The 14,589-nt window shown below is 42.7% G+C and overlaps 1 protein-coding gene across 1 annotated transcript; it reads left to right on the top strand.

The window, feature by feature from the left end:
- The first annotated feature begins 1,223 nt into the window (after positions 1-1,223).
- apcdd1l (adenomatosis polyposis coli down-regulated 1-like) lies at positions 1,224-14,141 on the top strand. Its single transcript, XM_035661265.1, has 4 exons — positions 1,224-1,751; positions 10,153-10,336; positions 11,405-11,924; positions 12,556-14,141. Exons 1-4 carry the CDS (start codon positions 1,667-1,669, stop codon positions 13,327-13,329), a joined length of 1,563 nt encoding a protein of 520 aa, XP_035517158.1. The 5' UTR covers positions 1,224-1,666; the 3' UTR covers positions 13,330-14,141.
- Positions 14,142-14,589: the final 448 nt, after the last annotated feature.

The following is a 14,589-nucleotide window of genomic DNA, read 5'->3' as shown; positions in this document are numbered from 1 at the left end:
GCTGGGTTTGAATATTTGTCTAATTATCTAAACAACAAATAGCTTCAATGAAGAGGTGGAACAAGCTGATAAATAATATATATGATACTGTCAGACATGTGGTTACTTATTGTTCAGCCCAGCTCTGTCAAACAGCCCCAAAGCATCCAAACACATGACACACTCTGTATCTAACACATGACAGAAATAGAAAACGAGACATTAACAAGTTGAGGTATTTACTGTCTAAATCCGGGTGATTCCTAAATGTAGGATTACCAGTGGATGATGTTGGCAAGCCAGGTAGTTAACAGTAATGTAAATAAGATAACTTTGGAGTCAATGGTGTAGAGCAGTCCTTCCAGGAAGTTGCGATGTTGTGACAACAATTAATACAAATTCAACCAATCGCTGTGAATTCTGTGCAGCCTTGCCAAAAATCACCACAACGTCTTTACATATTTGACCAATCATTGTAGTTGCCATACAATCCATAAGCCATCATCTTACACACTTCTTTGTTTCTGTTTGTCAAGATGCAGACATGTTCGACGCAAGTGTTTTTACATTTACCCTCTCCAAACATCCAAACAAAAATTGTGATTTTATATTTTATTATATTTAAAAAAAAACTAATGTGAAATCTGGAATATACGCCCCAACAAATCCCGGAGCGACTGGTAGAGACAAACTTCCCACACTTTCAGCTCGTGTGCCAAGCTAACATATCTTGGACCAGTTTCTCCACTGAACACAGAGCAAACTGATATCAAATCCCTGGTAATCCCTCAAAGAAACTGACCTCCTATTTGTTTTTGAATAAAATGATCAGATCACTGTAACAAGTCACTTTTTAATGCTGTAAGAAAATGAATTAAGCTAAAGGCAGAAATCTCAAAACCAAGACAAATTAAAAACAAGATTATCTGCATGGCTGAAAACAGCTAGAGGTACAGCAAGTGAGAAAATATGTTGTATATATGTAGTAATTTGGGAGTAGTAACATTGTGGCTGCAGTGTTAACTCTTATTCACCACTGCCCTTTTGCACCTTGCTCTAAAAGCTCCCTGGAGCCTTCACTTTAGGAAGTTTGAGGCTCAAACCCCCCTCCTCTACACACACAAACTTTCTCTATCTCTGCCCTCCCTCCATCTCACTCTCTCTCTCTCACTTTTACTCCCTCCTCTTAGCTCAAAACTATAAGAGCCAGACATGGGTGCACACTCACAAAATACTCCTGCTCACATGCACGCACACACACTCGCTGCACATGCATCGAGTGGAACAGATCCACAGGCTGCACAGTAGTGAGGCAACGGTGTGTGGTTGAGAGAGGGGGGTTGGAGAGAGAGCGAGAGAGAGAGAGAGAGAGAGAGAGCATTTACTCTCCCTCTCGCCAACTTAAGGAAAGCACCAGTGTGGAGAAGTTGCATGAAGTGTGTGGTTCCAACTGAGGACTTTCTTATCAGACCATGGAAGCCAAGAAGTGGTGGTAGAAGAACAAGAAGAAGGAAAAAAAACCTCCCTGCTGGCTGAGACCAGAGTCTCATCTGAGGGATTACTGGACTCTTCATATATGTGCTTGTGTCATGGTGATATCCTACATGATCGTCTCTTGTTGACAGGAGCCTCTCTGTGTCTTGGATTTCCCAGGGATCAAAGTTTGTTTTCTGAGCAGAGTGTGTGAATGAAGTGTGCGGAAGCAGGGAACATGTCAAGCGGACGTTTCAGTCACCTGTTGAGGGGCGTCTGGCTGCTGTGGCTGTGGCAAGGTGAGTCCAGGCACTGTCTGCAGGATGACTGTGTGGTTTTTATTAAGTCTTCCAGCTGTCTAAACAGCTATTTAAAATATGTAGTTTGTCTGTCCAGTGAATTTGTGCAGAATTCAACTGATTAAACTCATAAAACCAATTTTTTTTTGGTCGGATTTAGATCTAAATTTGAAGATAAATGTTTTTAAATATTAGTTTAATAAAACTTAAACTGATGCTGGTGTTTCATGGTCTATAAGTCCCCAAAAATGCTAGTAAAAACGTATTATTTTTTAAATATGGCAAGAACTTTTTGTGAATCTTGTTTTAGAATCTAATTTTTAAAGATCGTAGCAGATTTCCTCCTCTAATCCAAAGCTTTTCCAGTATAAAAAAAAAAAGTGAGATAAACGCTCTCTCATGTGAGAAATCAGCTGAACACTTGCGGATTTAGCTTAAAGAACACATGGCATGGACACAGAGACAAAAAGGAAGAGATTATAACAGACAAAAACATAATTACAAGGAAGTTATTATTCAATTTGTCACAATTCAAATGATTTGCAAAGTTCAACATGTGGCTCAGCACTTTGAAAAATAAAAACACAACCTATGCTGACGTTAGACTCATGAATAGCCAGTCTGTGTTCTCCCTCTCCTCCTCTGTGTGTCTTCAAAGCGTCAGTCGGATATGTGGCCAGTGGAGGAGTCTTAAAAGGAGCTCTGGCTGGTGCCTTTAAACAATGGTTCCCTAGGAGCAGGGAAGCGTGGCCCTGGAACTAATGTTGCCATTATGTTAATGGTTAGAATAACAGGAGACAGCCATTACTGACCTTACCTCAGGCTGCTCTGCAGAGCAGATTGTCCAGCCGCTGCAGCCTCGATCACGGAAGCGCAGCATTTTGGCTATCAGGGCTGGTTAGGTTGATGAGCGGCGAGAGACAGACAGGAGGAGGCATCTGCCCAGTTTTAATCATCATCCAGCAACCCAAACACCAACCCCCCTAACCCTCCCTCCATCCCTAGCTGCTTCAGTGGTAGACTGGTAGACTGGTATCTGGGAATTATTTTCTTTTTCACAGCTCAAATCTAGTAGAGGAGACAGGCGAGGTTGAGTCGCTGGCCCTAAACAGATGCTGTAAGGAGCTGAGCAGTTCTTCAGCCCAAACAGAGCAGAAAACAGATCATAAAAATTGAAAATAAAACGGACCATAACATTTGTTTTCAGATTCATTTTGACAGGTGTAATATGATTTCTGTGAGGGGGAAAGCTTCCCAAGCCTGAGTACTTCACAGTGACGGTGAGCTGAGTCGAAAAATATTGATACTTTTGAGCAACTCTTTGCTTATAATTTACTGAGCAGCCTTTGAACCCAAACTTTGACTTTAAAGCTATAAAGCCTCAGTTCTTGGAGTTCTGCCTCTCTTGATGAAGTGTTTGAGGAAGATAAAAGTGACCAATTTGCTGTATGGGAGAGACCACAGTGAGTATTTGGATTAGGTCTAGTGGATCCTTGGATGAAAGAATTTCCTGTTTTTTCCTAGGTTTCATAAACTGGACTAAACTGGATGGGAACATTTAGTGACCCACCCTATCACGGTTTGATTTCACGATACAGAAAAACCTATGATCGTATTCATATAAATTAAACCTTGGATGCGGTCTTCCTGTTTCGGCCTCCAAGTATGTGAAAACGGCCTCCGACCGGATCTCCCAAAACATCTCCAAACCAAGTTTTTGGATTAAGGTGAAACCAATGTAATCTCAACTCGAAAACATCAATGGACCATCAACTTCCCCTGTCCGCTATCTACATCTCGACTACCTCGGCTGTCCACCAAGAAGAGACACCGCAATGTGTGTCAGGTGCTATTACAATCAGGAATCCTCTATACCGTCTGCCACTGAATTCAATGTGCATCCATAGGCACTGTATCAAGTTTGAGTAACATTATGCGACCTGCAGAGTTTACAAATAACGCAGCCCATGAAAGGTTGAGAAAATGGTGGGGTAGGAGGATGTGTTGGCTTGACGTGGCGGCCGTTTTATTAATGGTGAGGGTGTGAGATGTGTGTGTTGTTGCATTGTGAACAGGAGCCAGAGTTTCGCTAACCACAGTGGAACTGGCAGCAGCGTCCACTGGGCAAACTCCTGTAGATCCCTTGTCTAAATAAACGAGGCCACTGGATTAACCAGCTTACACTGTGATGAAAAGACAACAGTAGTCGTCCATGCGCTGCCCCGGGGACAGAGGGATACTCCTGGTCCAGGAGACCGCTATGAGATGCTGGGGTTAAAGCCCAAAAAAGGAAGGGGGACTCAGGGTTAGAATAACACAACAGACCTCATGTTCTTTGAAAAACCTCTAAATCAACCTGACCTTCGCCTGACTTTGGCGACAAGGGTGGAGGGAAGGGAGAGAGACAGAAACAGGGTACTGCAGCAAGAAGGCCGGAGCCAGTCGAAACAGAAAAATGATTAGCATGGTCTCCGTTAGCCCTCCTCCATTCCTGACCGCGCTGGGCAGTAGTTACAGTTGTCTGAGGACTTTGTTTTAGTAATGAGTGGAGTAATTCAATAATTACATTAGTTACAAATCCCAGTAACACTCTGATATTTTGACAATTTGAGGTTGACATGTTTGCTGTCTTCAGGCGCCTTTACACTGTGCAACAATGATTATGTGTGTCTGTTACACTGTGTGAGAGCGGTCTAATAAAACCTTCACAATCTGTGTCAGACTGTATGACATCACTTTGAGGCATGTCAGATTGCGCGATGAATCTGTGGTGAATCGTAGCGCTACCATGTGAATAGAAGTAGGAAAGAGAAGAGACATGCCATACATCTGTGCTATTTGTGTGTGTTTGAAAATGCAGCGATGCACATTTTCTTCTTTACCAGAGTTGCATAAATGTCTTTTCTCATTTCACCTCTGTTGTTTTGGTTTGGGTGTGTACATGCAGGCATTTCTTACTAAACATGGCCTCCCAAAAATGGCTTTTACAACAACGTATTCTGCATTATTTCATGCCGTATTCTGATCGGTCGGTTGGTTTTTGGGTCGTTGTAGTGGTCACAGTGTGAGAATCTGGTGTTAAATTTCTGACACTGACAGAAATGTTGATCACAGTGTGATCTCGGGCCAATGCTTTAATGGGAGTTTGCTGAAGAGTTGGTATCAATTTCTACTGCTGTTAGCTTGTAGGGGCTGGAGGAGTAGGGAAACGGTTAGGTTAATCTGAGGGGCTAGATGATTAATAGGATAGGAAAGAAGAAAAACAGATCTTGCTACACACATTTCTGTTTTTGTGCGTGTTTTCAGTTGTATAAATATAGCTTTTTTTCTTCCAAAAAGTAGTAGATTTTGAGTAATTTTGCCTCTTTTGCCCTCTACAAATATTGAAATAAAAGTAAAGAGTCCTTCTTTGTCTGAAGCCAAACAAATTTGGGAATCACTTATAACACCTCTCCAAAATCTGGAGGATAACCCAGCAAGAGAGCACAAGAGTGCCTGAAAAAGCAGCTGTGAACTGTGAATAATGTGCAGCAGTCACCTAAATATGTAGAACGAGCAGGATCTCTGAGCTACTGTAGCATCACACGCAGAAAAAACACACACTCAGACACATGCACCTCACTAATCTTGTCATTCCAGCTCATGAAGACGAAGTGAAGTCTCACCCCACCCTCCTCCAACCCCTCGACCAACTTCATTCACCTCATCAACCACTGAAAGACACACACAGAGAAAGAAAAAAAAAAACGAAACAAAGACAGAGGAGAAAAAAAGAAGGGAGGAATCTGAAATCCATCCAGGAGAAATGAGCCGTAAACATCATGGCTTTTTCATCAGAGGAGGGGAGCAGTAATCAGCGGAGGGGGAGGTGGGCCAGGAGGGCACGGGCACTTCAGGGACAGTTTTGAGGGTTTTGTCCTGCAGCACTGAGGCAATGAGAGATGAGAAAGTGGCTTTACAGGACACTGGGGGTAACCACACTGAAATAAATGCAGCGAGGATGTAGTAAAAAAGAGCAGGAAACACACGAGGAAGTAGTTAAAATACTGGAACACGGAGGAATTGGTCTTGCTTTGCCATCATTTCACCACCAACACTTCTTCTGGGACAAAATAGATATTTTCTTTCACCTTCACTGCCTCCACTTTGGCAAGTTTAATGATTCTCCATTAAAAAAGAAGCAGCTATGCAGCAGACAAAGTCGTCTCTCTCTAATGAACGAGGCACAGGGTTGACTTAAACTTCAGGCACTTGATTCCCCCTGCGAGCGCTGAATCAAAAGTGCCTGGATCTGGTTCCTGTTTTTACAGGATAGCTCCAAATAAAGAAGTATATAAAGCCATATTTTGACTTTGGCGCTGTGGATGAGACATTAGAGAGGAGGGCGAAGGCTGCCAAACCGTAATCACAAATGCAAACAAACAAACAGAGTGCAGCCTGGAGGTCCTTTATAAATGGTATCCCTTCTCAGTCTTCTGTAAGTCAATGTGTGCAGTGTGTTTTTGTGAACGTGCCTGCATGCATGTGTATGTGTGTGGAAACAGGATGAATAAGGGAGCTCAAAGACAGGTAGATTACTTTGGCCGGTCATCAGTCGGCTGAAGCGAAGGCCAGTAGCAGCGGCAGTGTTGGTGGTGATGACAGAGTGACCATCCAGACCACACGCAGGTCACAGGCTGCTGCGCTGACCCCTTGTGGGAGAGTCGTGGTACTGCATGAGGACAAACTGGGGGGGGGTGAGTGTTGTCTTTGATGTGCAGTGCGTTGTTTAGCTGCTCTTAACAGTAAAACCAGGGTTACTGCAGGAAGACAAGGTGGCAGTCACAGAGCAGCGCTGGCATCCTGCTCACTGTTGAAGTAAAACTTGCACCAAAAACCAATCTCACTGTATATTAATAGCCCTGGCCCTTACGAGCAAAAATAGCTACCACAATTGTTGCTTGTTGTGTGCTGTTATGGCAATCGAAGCAACATGTGTGCATCAAAGAGTTTTGTCTCATTCTCCAGGCTTTACTTGCTTTAATCATTCTTCCTCTGTCATACTTTCTAAAGAGCTTCCAATGTACGTGATCGAGAACAAAATCCTCCTTGTTCTGTGCAAAAAATTTTATTAATATTAGATTTAAGCAGCCATCCTCTGTTTTTCCCGGACAGTGTTTCTCTGTTGAGCTGCAGCGGAGGGAGAGTAACCCAAAGAGGGAATTTCAATGTTTCATTTAACTTTGGAAGATAGCCATTTGATTTGATTAACTCAGACTTCTTAGCCTCATGTTAGGTTCGCATAAACTAACTTTTGTTACTAAAGGCACATTATAATGTTGTAATGACCAGTATGAAACCTGATCAATGTGCATATGGACACCTGACAGTTGTTTTAAGAGAACTATTCACATGCTATATGTCGACCCTTGAACCCTGTGAAGTCATAGAGGTTAGTGGCATGGTTAATTTTAGTTAATTTGAATAAATGTTTGTTATTGAAATGTCACTTTTACAGTTGGATTACTGTTACTGTGTAGTGAGCTCTCATGTTTTACACCAACGTAATTCTACCTCTTTATAGGTGAATATATATGTATAAATACACTTTTATTTATTACCAGTTTATTATAATTCAACAACACCATAAACTGCAGCCTTCAAAATTACCATACATTGACTCAGTGCCTTACAACCTTCAGGATTAATACTAGTGTACACAGACATACAGCTGTGTGTATAATCCAACATTGGTTTTATCAGTCCTGCAGTGTGTTTTATTGGTAAAAATACATGACATCTGTTTCTAAAAGATGCACTGAGCGCTATTAAGTGACAGGGAGGTGTATACTGCATCAAGGGGAAGTTTTAGGGCCCTTAGTGGGAAAATAAATCAGTGGGAACCATTGCAGGGTAAAACTAATGATATCTGACTGCCTGTGTAGGAAGTGAATCAACTAAAATGGTCCCCCATCTCCTCCAAATTGAGATGGGGGTTGGATATTATCATATGTATTACAACATCGCCTCACTTGTGGTTGCAATAGGCTCTTTTGTAGAAGAATACTTAAAAAACCCCACGATGAGCAATTTTGTTTTACTAAGCTCTGCTTTTATGAGTGCTCTTTTAGTAAATGCAACCATATGCCCAAACTGGAACGAGATCCAAGACAGGGAAAGGGGCTGAATGACAAGTGACCTCAAGAAACACTATAGAAATGCTTTGGCAAAAACAGAAACTCAAATATAGCAACCCAAATGACTCCACATCATACTGTGACTCTTGCCTCTCTGTGCATTCATTGCACTGTGTGTGAGTAACCACTTAGGCAACATGTTGCATGCAGCTACAAAGGGTGGATAACACAAAACAGACCGATTGGATGACTTGCAAGGAGCAGTGGAAATTAATTAATCCTGATTAGTATTTCTGCTCCGAGCACTCCCGTGGGAGCGCAGCTGGGTCCGACTGACCGGGTTCCCTCGCCAGCTGCAGTGACATGGAGCATAAACAAACACATCACCGCATGGGGAAAATTGCAAACATGTTTCAATGCCTGTGACAAGAAAAAGAAGTATTAATCATATCAACAAATTGACAGACTGCTCAAAGGAGGAGAAATGTGCCTTGAGCTTCAATTTGGTTTTGTGGTCAGCGACTGTGCAATCCAGCCTCAACGTGTGTGTGTGTGTGTGTGTGTGTGTGTGTGTCAGGTGGAAGGATGCTAGGAAATGACTGAGCTGCACATATGTCTGTGGTTGTGGTCAGCATATGGGAAGCACTCCAAGAGTGAGGGGAACAAAAAATATCCTCCATCTGACACTAACAAGTTTACTAAATGCAGATCAGTCAGCCGCCATTTTGGAGCCTTTTCCTGAAAAAAAAAAAAACCCATCTATCAGCAAGTCAACATCACTTTCCATTCAAAGTCTCCATTTTCCTTCAGCTCCATCTGCTCAGTCATAAGAGAACAAACTGAGCTGTGGCTCCCAGCTCAACTGGAGGCTCGACAGGTGATGTCCTCCCCAAGTGCATCTAAAGTCAAATGAGAGAAAAGTGGAGTGAGATTACACCCGTAAAGCTGTCTACCACAGATGACCGAGGAAAGCTGAGAAAGTGAGAGAAAGAATGTGAGAGCTGTAAGGGAACAAGGGGGAATAAGAAAGAAGGAAATAGAGGAACAAGTAAGATGGATATGCTGCTTATTGAGTTAAATGAGAAGATTGAGAATCTCTCTCATACTTGTCTGTCAACTATAAGGCTACAGTTAGCAGGCAGTTAGCTTAGCTTAGTATAAAGACTGGAAGCAGGTTCAAAGGTAACAGAATCCACCTACCAGCACCTCTAAAGTTCACTATTGAACATGTGATATTTAATTTATTTAATCCGTACAAAAACCAAAGTGCAAAAAGTAAAGTTCACCTTTAAGAATAAAAGTGAGCGGACGAGGAAAACAAGACAAAAAGTCAGAGAGAAAACAGGATACGGAGGAGTCTGTGAGAACTCATCCCCCCTTGCTTTTTGACATTTGTTTTGGGAGGATGAAACTGAAGCCATAATTTTTTACACACGAGAAAATGCACACACTGCCAGGACAGAACCCCAGCGGGTTTCCTCACGTTGCAACCATGAGGGTGTACTCAGAAAAATCTCCTCGCCGTGTCGACAACGCACACATCTCTGCGCAGTGGATAGAGCAGAAAAGTGCCGTTATGGCCAATGACAGGGAGACAGATTGCAGATGTGCACGTGTCAGATCAATAAATGTTATAGAGTGAATAATGCTTTCATTTGGATTAACTTAACTGCCTGTGTTTGGGAAAACTCAAACGAGATCATTCATCATTTTAAGTGTTTTTTTTTTATTATCATATTATCAACAGATGTGTTTGGCTCAGCCGGCCTGCTGCTGTCAGTGACCCGCTGTTGGCTTTATCTTGATGGTAGAATTGCATATATACAGAGAGCCTATGCGGGTGCTGATGTGCACACAAACGCTCCTCTGCACACGCTCTTCTTGCCTCCTAGCAAGTGTTGCAGCTGCAGGCTGATTGGAGTGACAAGCCAAAACTGTCTCCACCATGGCCTCGCCTGATTCACATTAATGTATGGGTATGGTTGCTATAGGACCCACTCTCCACTCATTACATGGACAATTTACCAGAATTACAGCTTGCTGTCAACCAGAATTGAGTTTAGATGTAACAGGGAGAAGATGTGAATTCCCTTACGGACATTATCTGTTCTCTTCTTTTTATGATGAAGGAGGCCGATAATAATCTCTGAACTGAATAATTTCCTACATCCACCCAAAATCAGCCGGGAAATCTGACTTAAGTGTCGTGGAGCCTCTGTGTTTATCGGACTGGATTACTGTGATTATTTACTCACTGTTTTCTGACTCTCCCTTCCTCTCTGTAGCTGTGTTTGTGGCTGGAACAGGGAGTAAACTGTGGGAGGTGCCCACAGCCTCCTTCACTTCCTCCTCCAACCTCAGTGAGAGCCTGCAGTGGGAACAGGACTGTCAGTACCGCCACCTACAGGACAGAGTGAGAATCACAGCAGACATCCCTCCAAGACTGGATGGCACATGGGTGTCAACAAGGTGAGTCTTTTTGTAGCAAGTTGTACACACACAAAATAATTGTATCCAGTTTTTTGAACCTTTAATATTTTAAGCAGCTATAATAGATACTTTCCTATTAACAATGGATCATGTGACCTTTTCTGGCTTGTAACTGCACTGTTCACTCTCACTGCTTGCTGTGCTGACAAAAAAAAGCTCTAAACCCAGTGTGCACTCCCTGGTCAGCACCGAACAGCAGGCAGAAAGAGTTAGCAACTATCTGGTGAACATAGTGGAGCATTTAGCAGCTAAAGATATTTACCTCAGGAGTTGGTAGAGACCAAAGACTGAGCTAAAACAAAGTATGGCAATATTAGACTAGAACTTAAGCTCCAAATGAATGATAATGTTGCTGATGATGTGTGAATACACAACTCTTTAAAGTAATAAGTTAAATGATGAATTCAAGAACATCAGTGGTTGTATGTCTGAAAATAAACTGTGCTGCACCTAAAACTGTAAACTCTGTATTATTTGGTCCAAAAATAAGGTTGAGTAGGTCCACAGAGCTCAGAATTACAACGGGACACACTCAGATTGCTGCCAAAACATGTGTTAAACACTTGGGCTGCGAGTTGGACAGATCACTGAGTGGAGAGATTATGGGACAAAGAGTTATTACCAACGTAAACCAGAAAATCACATTTCTGGCACGCTAGGCCTAATATTTAGATAAAAATAATGTTAGTTATTGTGGTTACAACTTATTTCTTTTACCAGCTAGTGGCCAAAAATCACTTAATACAGGTTCAATTATTAAGCCAAAAACATGGAAAGGATTTAGATTCAGTTATGAAAAAAAAACACTATTAAGAGCTTTCAAATAAAAATGTTCAGAGACCTTAAATACTTTAAAGCTTTTTGCTCATGAAGACTTGTAACTTGACTTGGATTTGAGGCTTTGACTGATTTGAGATTTGACTTAAATGTGCCCCAAAAGACTTAAAGACGGCTCTGGATGTGGCAGGAAACTGATCTCCGCTCACTACTGCTGGATACATGACACAGTCACAGTCACTAATCTCATTCAATTTCTCTGCTGTTCAGATGTGAAGTTAGGCCTGGTCCAGAGTTCCTCACCCGCTCCTACACTTTCCACCCCAGCCGTCACTTCCAGGCCCTGCAGCACTACTACACAGACAGCGGCTGCGAGGACCCAACCTATTCCCTGATGATCAGAGGGAGGCTTCGTCTGCGCCAGGCCTCCTGGATCACCCGTGGGGGCACCGAAGCTGAACATCACATCAGCAAGGCAGGCATCGTGGTCCACAGCCTGGCGGCCAAGCAGAGGCTGGCCTCCAGCTTGCCTCCGACCTGCGTGGGTCTGATCTTGGGTCGAGTGGTGCCAGGGAAGCTGTATGAGCTGTACAACACAAGAGCGGGGAGGGGATGCCTGGCAGCGCTGGGCTTCTCCATGATAGAGATGGGACTGATACGGGTGGAGACGCAGCACCACAGCCATGGAGGGAAGGTCCAGGAGCTGTTGTTAGGGGACGTTCACACTGACTGGACACAGAGGACTCAGTACAGACCTACAGGGTACCAACAGCCACTGCAGAACGCCATGGTGAGACGTTACTGTGCATTATTCAGTTTGTTTACCAGAGAGAGTTGATCAGAGAAGTGAGAAGCTTGTGGAGGATTGATTGTAAGGACAGGCAAAGGTACTATAAACATCTTGTTATCCACTGAGCAGCTCAACAGTAAAACAGTTGGGATGTCACTGCCTTTCTCCTCTTGATCAGCGTAATATGTAATATTCTTTGTTTATTCATTTAACAGTATTAACATGACAGAAAACCACAAAGAAACTTGATTAATTGGTTAATTGTTTAGTTTATGAAATGTGGAAAAAATTTGAATTTCTCAGAGCCAACATCTGAAAACATTCAGTTTTATCATCAATGACAACGTAAACCAGAAAATCCTCCATGTGGAAAGCTAAAACCATCAAATGTTTGGCATTTCTTTCCTTAAAAAATAAAAAAAATTATCAATCTAATATCAAAATGGATACATTTTCTGTTGTTGTTTACACTTAAGATAAAATAATGTTTTTTTTTCACTGTTACCTGAACAAAACAAGCCCTTTAAGGACATTTTCTTGGGCTCTGGGAATTTTAATTTATCACAGTTTCCTGATATTGTAAATGATTAAGTGTCTAATAAAAAAAAAACCTCTCTCTTAATCTTTGCAGCATCACATCCACCCCTGCCCTGTGTGCGCGCTGGTGTACCGCTCCTCCGAGCAGCGCCCCCCAGTGTTGCCCCGTGGCCCCGCAGCTCCTCTGTCTCTGGCCGGCCGCTGGGTCAGCCAGCGCTGCGAAACCCGCCCCAACGTCCTGTTCCTTACCCGAGACTTCACCTTTAATCCTGACCAGCACGCGTGGGATGGCATCTACCGGCACTACTCGGACCCTGCCTGCTCTCAGCCCACTTTCACCCTGAGAGCCTCGGGCCACTACGCTCAGGGAAACCCCTCCGCCAAGGTCTCAGGAGCCACTGAGTTTGTCTTCAAGGTCACACAGGTGAGAGTCACAGCTGCAGAGGAGTCCACAGCGAAGTTGCTGAATGGGACGAGGCCAGGAAAGTGCGGCCGGGCAGGCAGCTGGGAGGTCGGGGTGGAGCAGGACTTGACCCCCACAGATGGGTGCACCCTGCTGGGTATCAAGCTGCCGCATAAGGAGTACGAGCTCTTCAAGACTGAGCTGGACCACAGGAAACACCCACTGCTGTTCATCGGAGAGAGGCCGACTGACGGGTCCAGTCCAGACCGACCGCAGAAGAGGCCCACTTCCTTTCAGGCTCCCATGGTGCTTTGCAGTGGGGGGGAGACACAGCCTTCACATCGCTATGGCTCAGGTTTTAACAGCAAGCAAGTCCAGTTAGCAGCCAGTGGGACAAAGAGACTGGCACAGCTGGTGTTACTGGTGCTGGGATCTGTGCTGTGCAGCTGGTTCTGTGTTTATTAGAGACAATGTTCACAAATCAAGCCTGTTACACAGCTGAAGTCATTGATGGACATTGTTTTCTGGCAGCTTTCTTTCACTCTTCCTCCAAATGATGATGACCACATGTGTGATGGTCAGGAAAAATCATGAGACACTCAGGAGAGCTGAATCATTTTTGATATCTGGCTTTCAGATGCTGCCTGTAGGTTCACTTTAATGACTATTAACTTCAGCTGCATTTCTACCTAAAACTAATCTGTATATAAACCACCAATATATACAAGTGCCACCATTTCAGTATGTAAAAATATATTCTTTTAAACCATGTTCCTTCTGTATAATGATCAGATGTTCTCACAGATTTATTCCTTTCTGCATATTTTTGGGTAAATTCGTTTTTTTTTTTGTAATGCTATTATTTCAAAGCAAGATCACCAATGTGGTTCAGTTATTTCCACATACAAATGAAAGCCATGGACATCACACAAGAGCTCATTTTTATCCTAGATGCAGTATAACTAATGCACTTTGTACAGATGATTGTTTTCTCAACATACTGGAGAGAAAATAAGTTGGAAATGTTTTAACTTTTGTAATCAGCGCTTTTAATAGCTGCCATCTTCCTTGGTCTGAAGCCACTGTGGTGTGAAATGTTGCTTCATTTCTGTCCTCTTTCACAGCTTGTGTATTAGTTTCTATCAGCAGATCAATCTAAACAAATCAAATGAATATTTATTTTAACCATTTATACTGTACTTTTTGATAAGAGGAAGATGTTGGTTTAATATTTTAGTTAGTTTCGCCATTTAAGAATTGATTATTTTCTATTTGTATTAAAAAATGGCTTTTCATAACATCTTGTGTTCAATTGGTCATTAAAACAAGGGTCTACAGCCATGCTAGGAGCCCTGTGAGGCTGTACGATAGATATGGAAACATAGTTACCTCATTGGCTGCTCCCCTGTGCATCAGCACGGTCGCCGGAGGTCAAGATTTGCTAGTTAACAGTACTGAGAAATGCAGTCTTCACTATAAGTAACTTGTGTAATTCTGAACTGATTTTCATTAACTTAAGTTTGTTATAAACGTGAGAAATTGAACATGATTAATTCAGTTATTGGAGGTGGATCTAATCAGTGCCATGGCAAAAAATGTACTTTCTGGATAGACACAACTTGCACACTGGGACATGCAGGTTGAGATCTATGAACAACATCAAGTGTAAATTATTTAGAATTTTAGCTTTTGTCAATTTCTCTAAAAATGTAGATTTCTATATCT

This window comes from Morone saxatilis, unplaced genomic scaffold (genome assembly GCF_004916995.1).
Source record: "Morone saxatilis isolate NCDOM2014 unplaced genomic scaffold, NCSU_SB_2.0 Contig18, whole genome shotgun sequence".
In the NCBI taxonomy this organism is placed as follows: domain Eukaryota; kingdom Metazoa; phylum Chordata; class Actinopteri; family Moronidae; genus Morone; species Morone saxatilis.
The sequence above is the reverse complement of the archived record's forward strand: the minus strand, read 5'-3'. Positions and strand labels throughout refer to the sequence as shown.

Bases quoted from the DNA above. Each gene is read 5' to 3' on its own strand.
- apcdd1l (XM_035661265.1), top strand. From the start codon at position 1,667: ATGAAGTGTGCGGAAGCAGGGAACATGTCAAGCGGACGTTTCAGTCAC. The intron at 1,752-10,152 runs GTGAGTCCAGGC...TCCTCTCTGTAG, and splicing joins GCTGCTGTGGCTGTGGCAAG to CTGTGTTTGTGGCTGGAACA. The intron at 10,337-11,404 runs GTGAGTCTTTTT...TCTGCTGTTCAG, and splicing joins GGCACATGGGTGTCAACAAG to ATGTGAAGTTAGGCCTGGTC.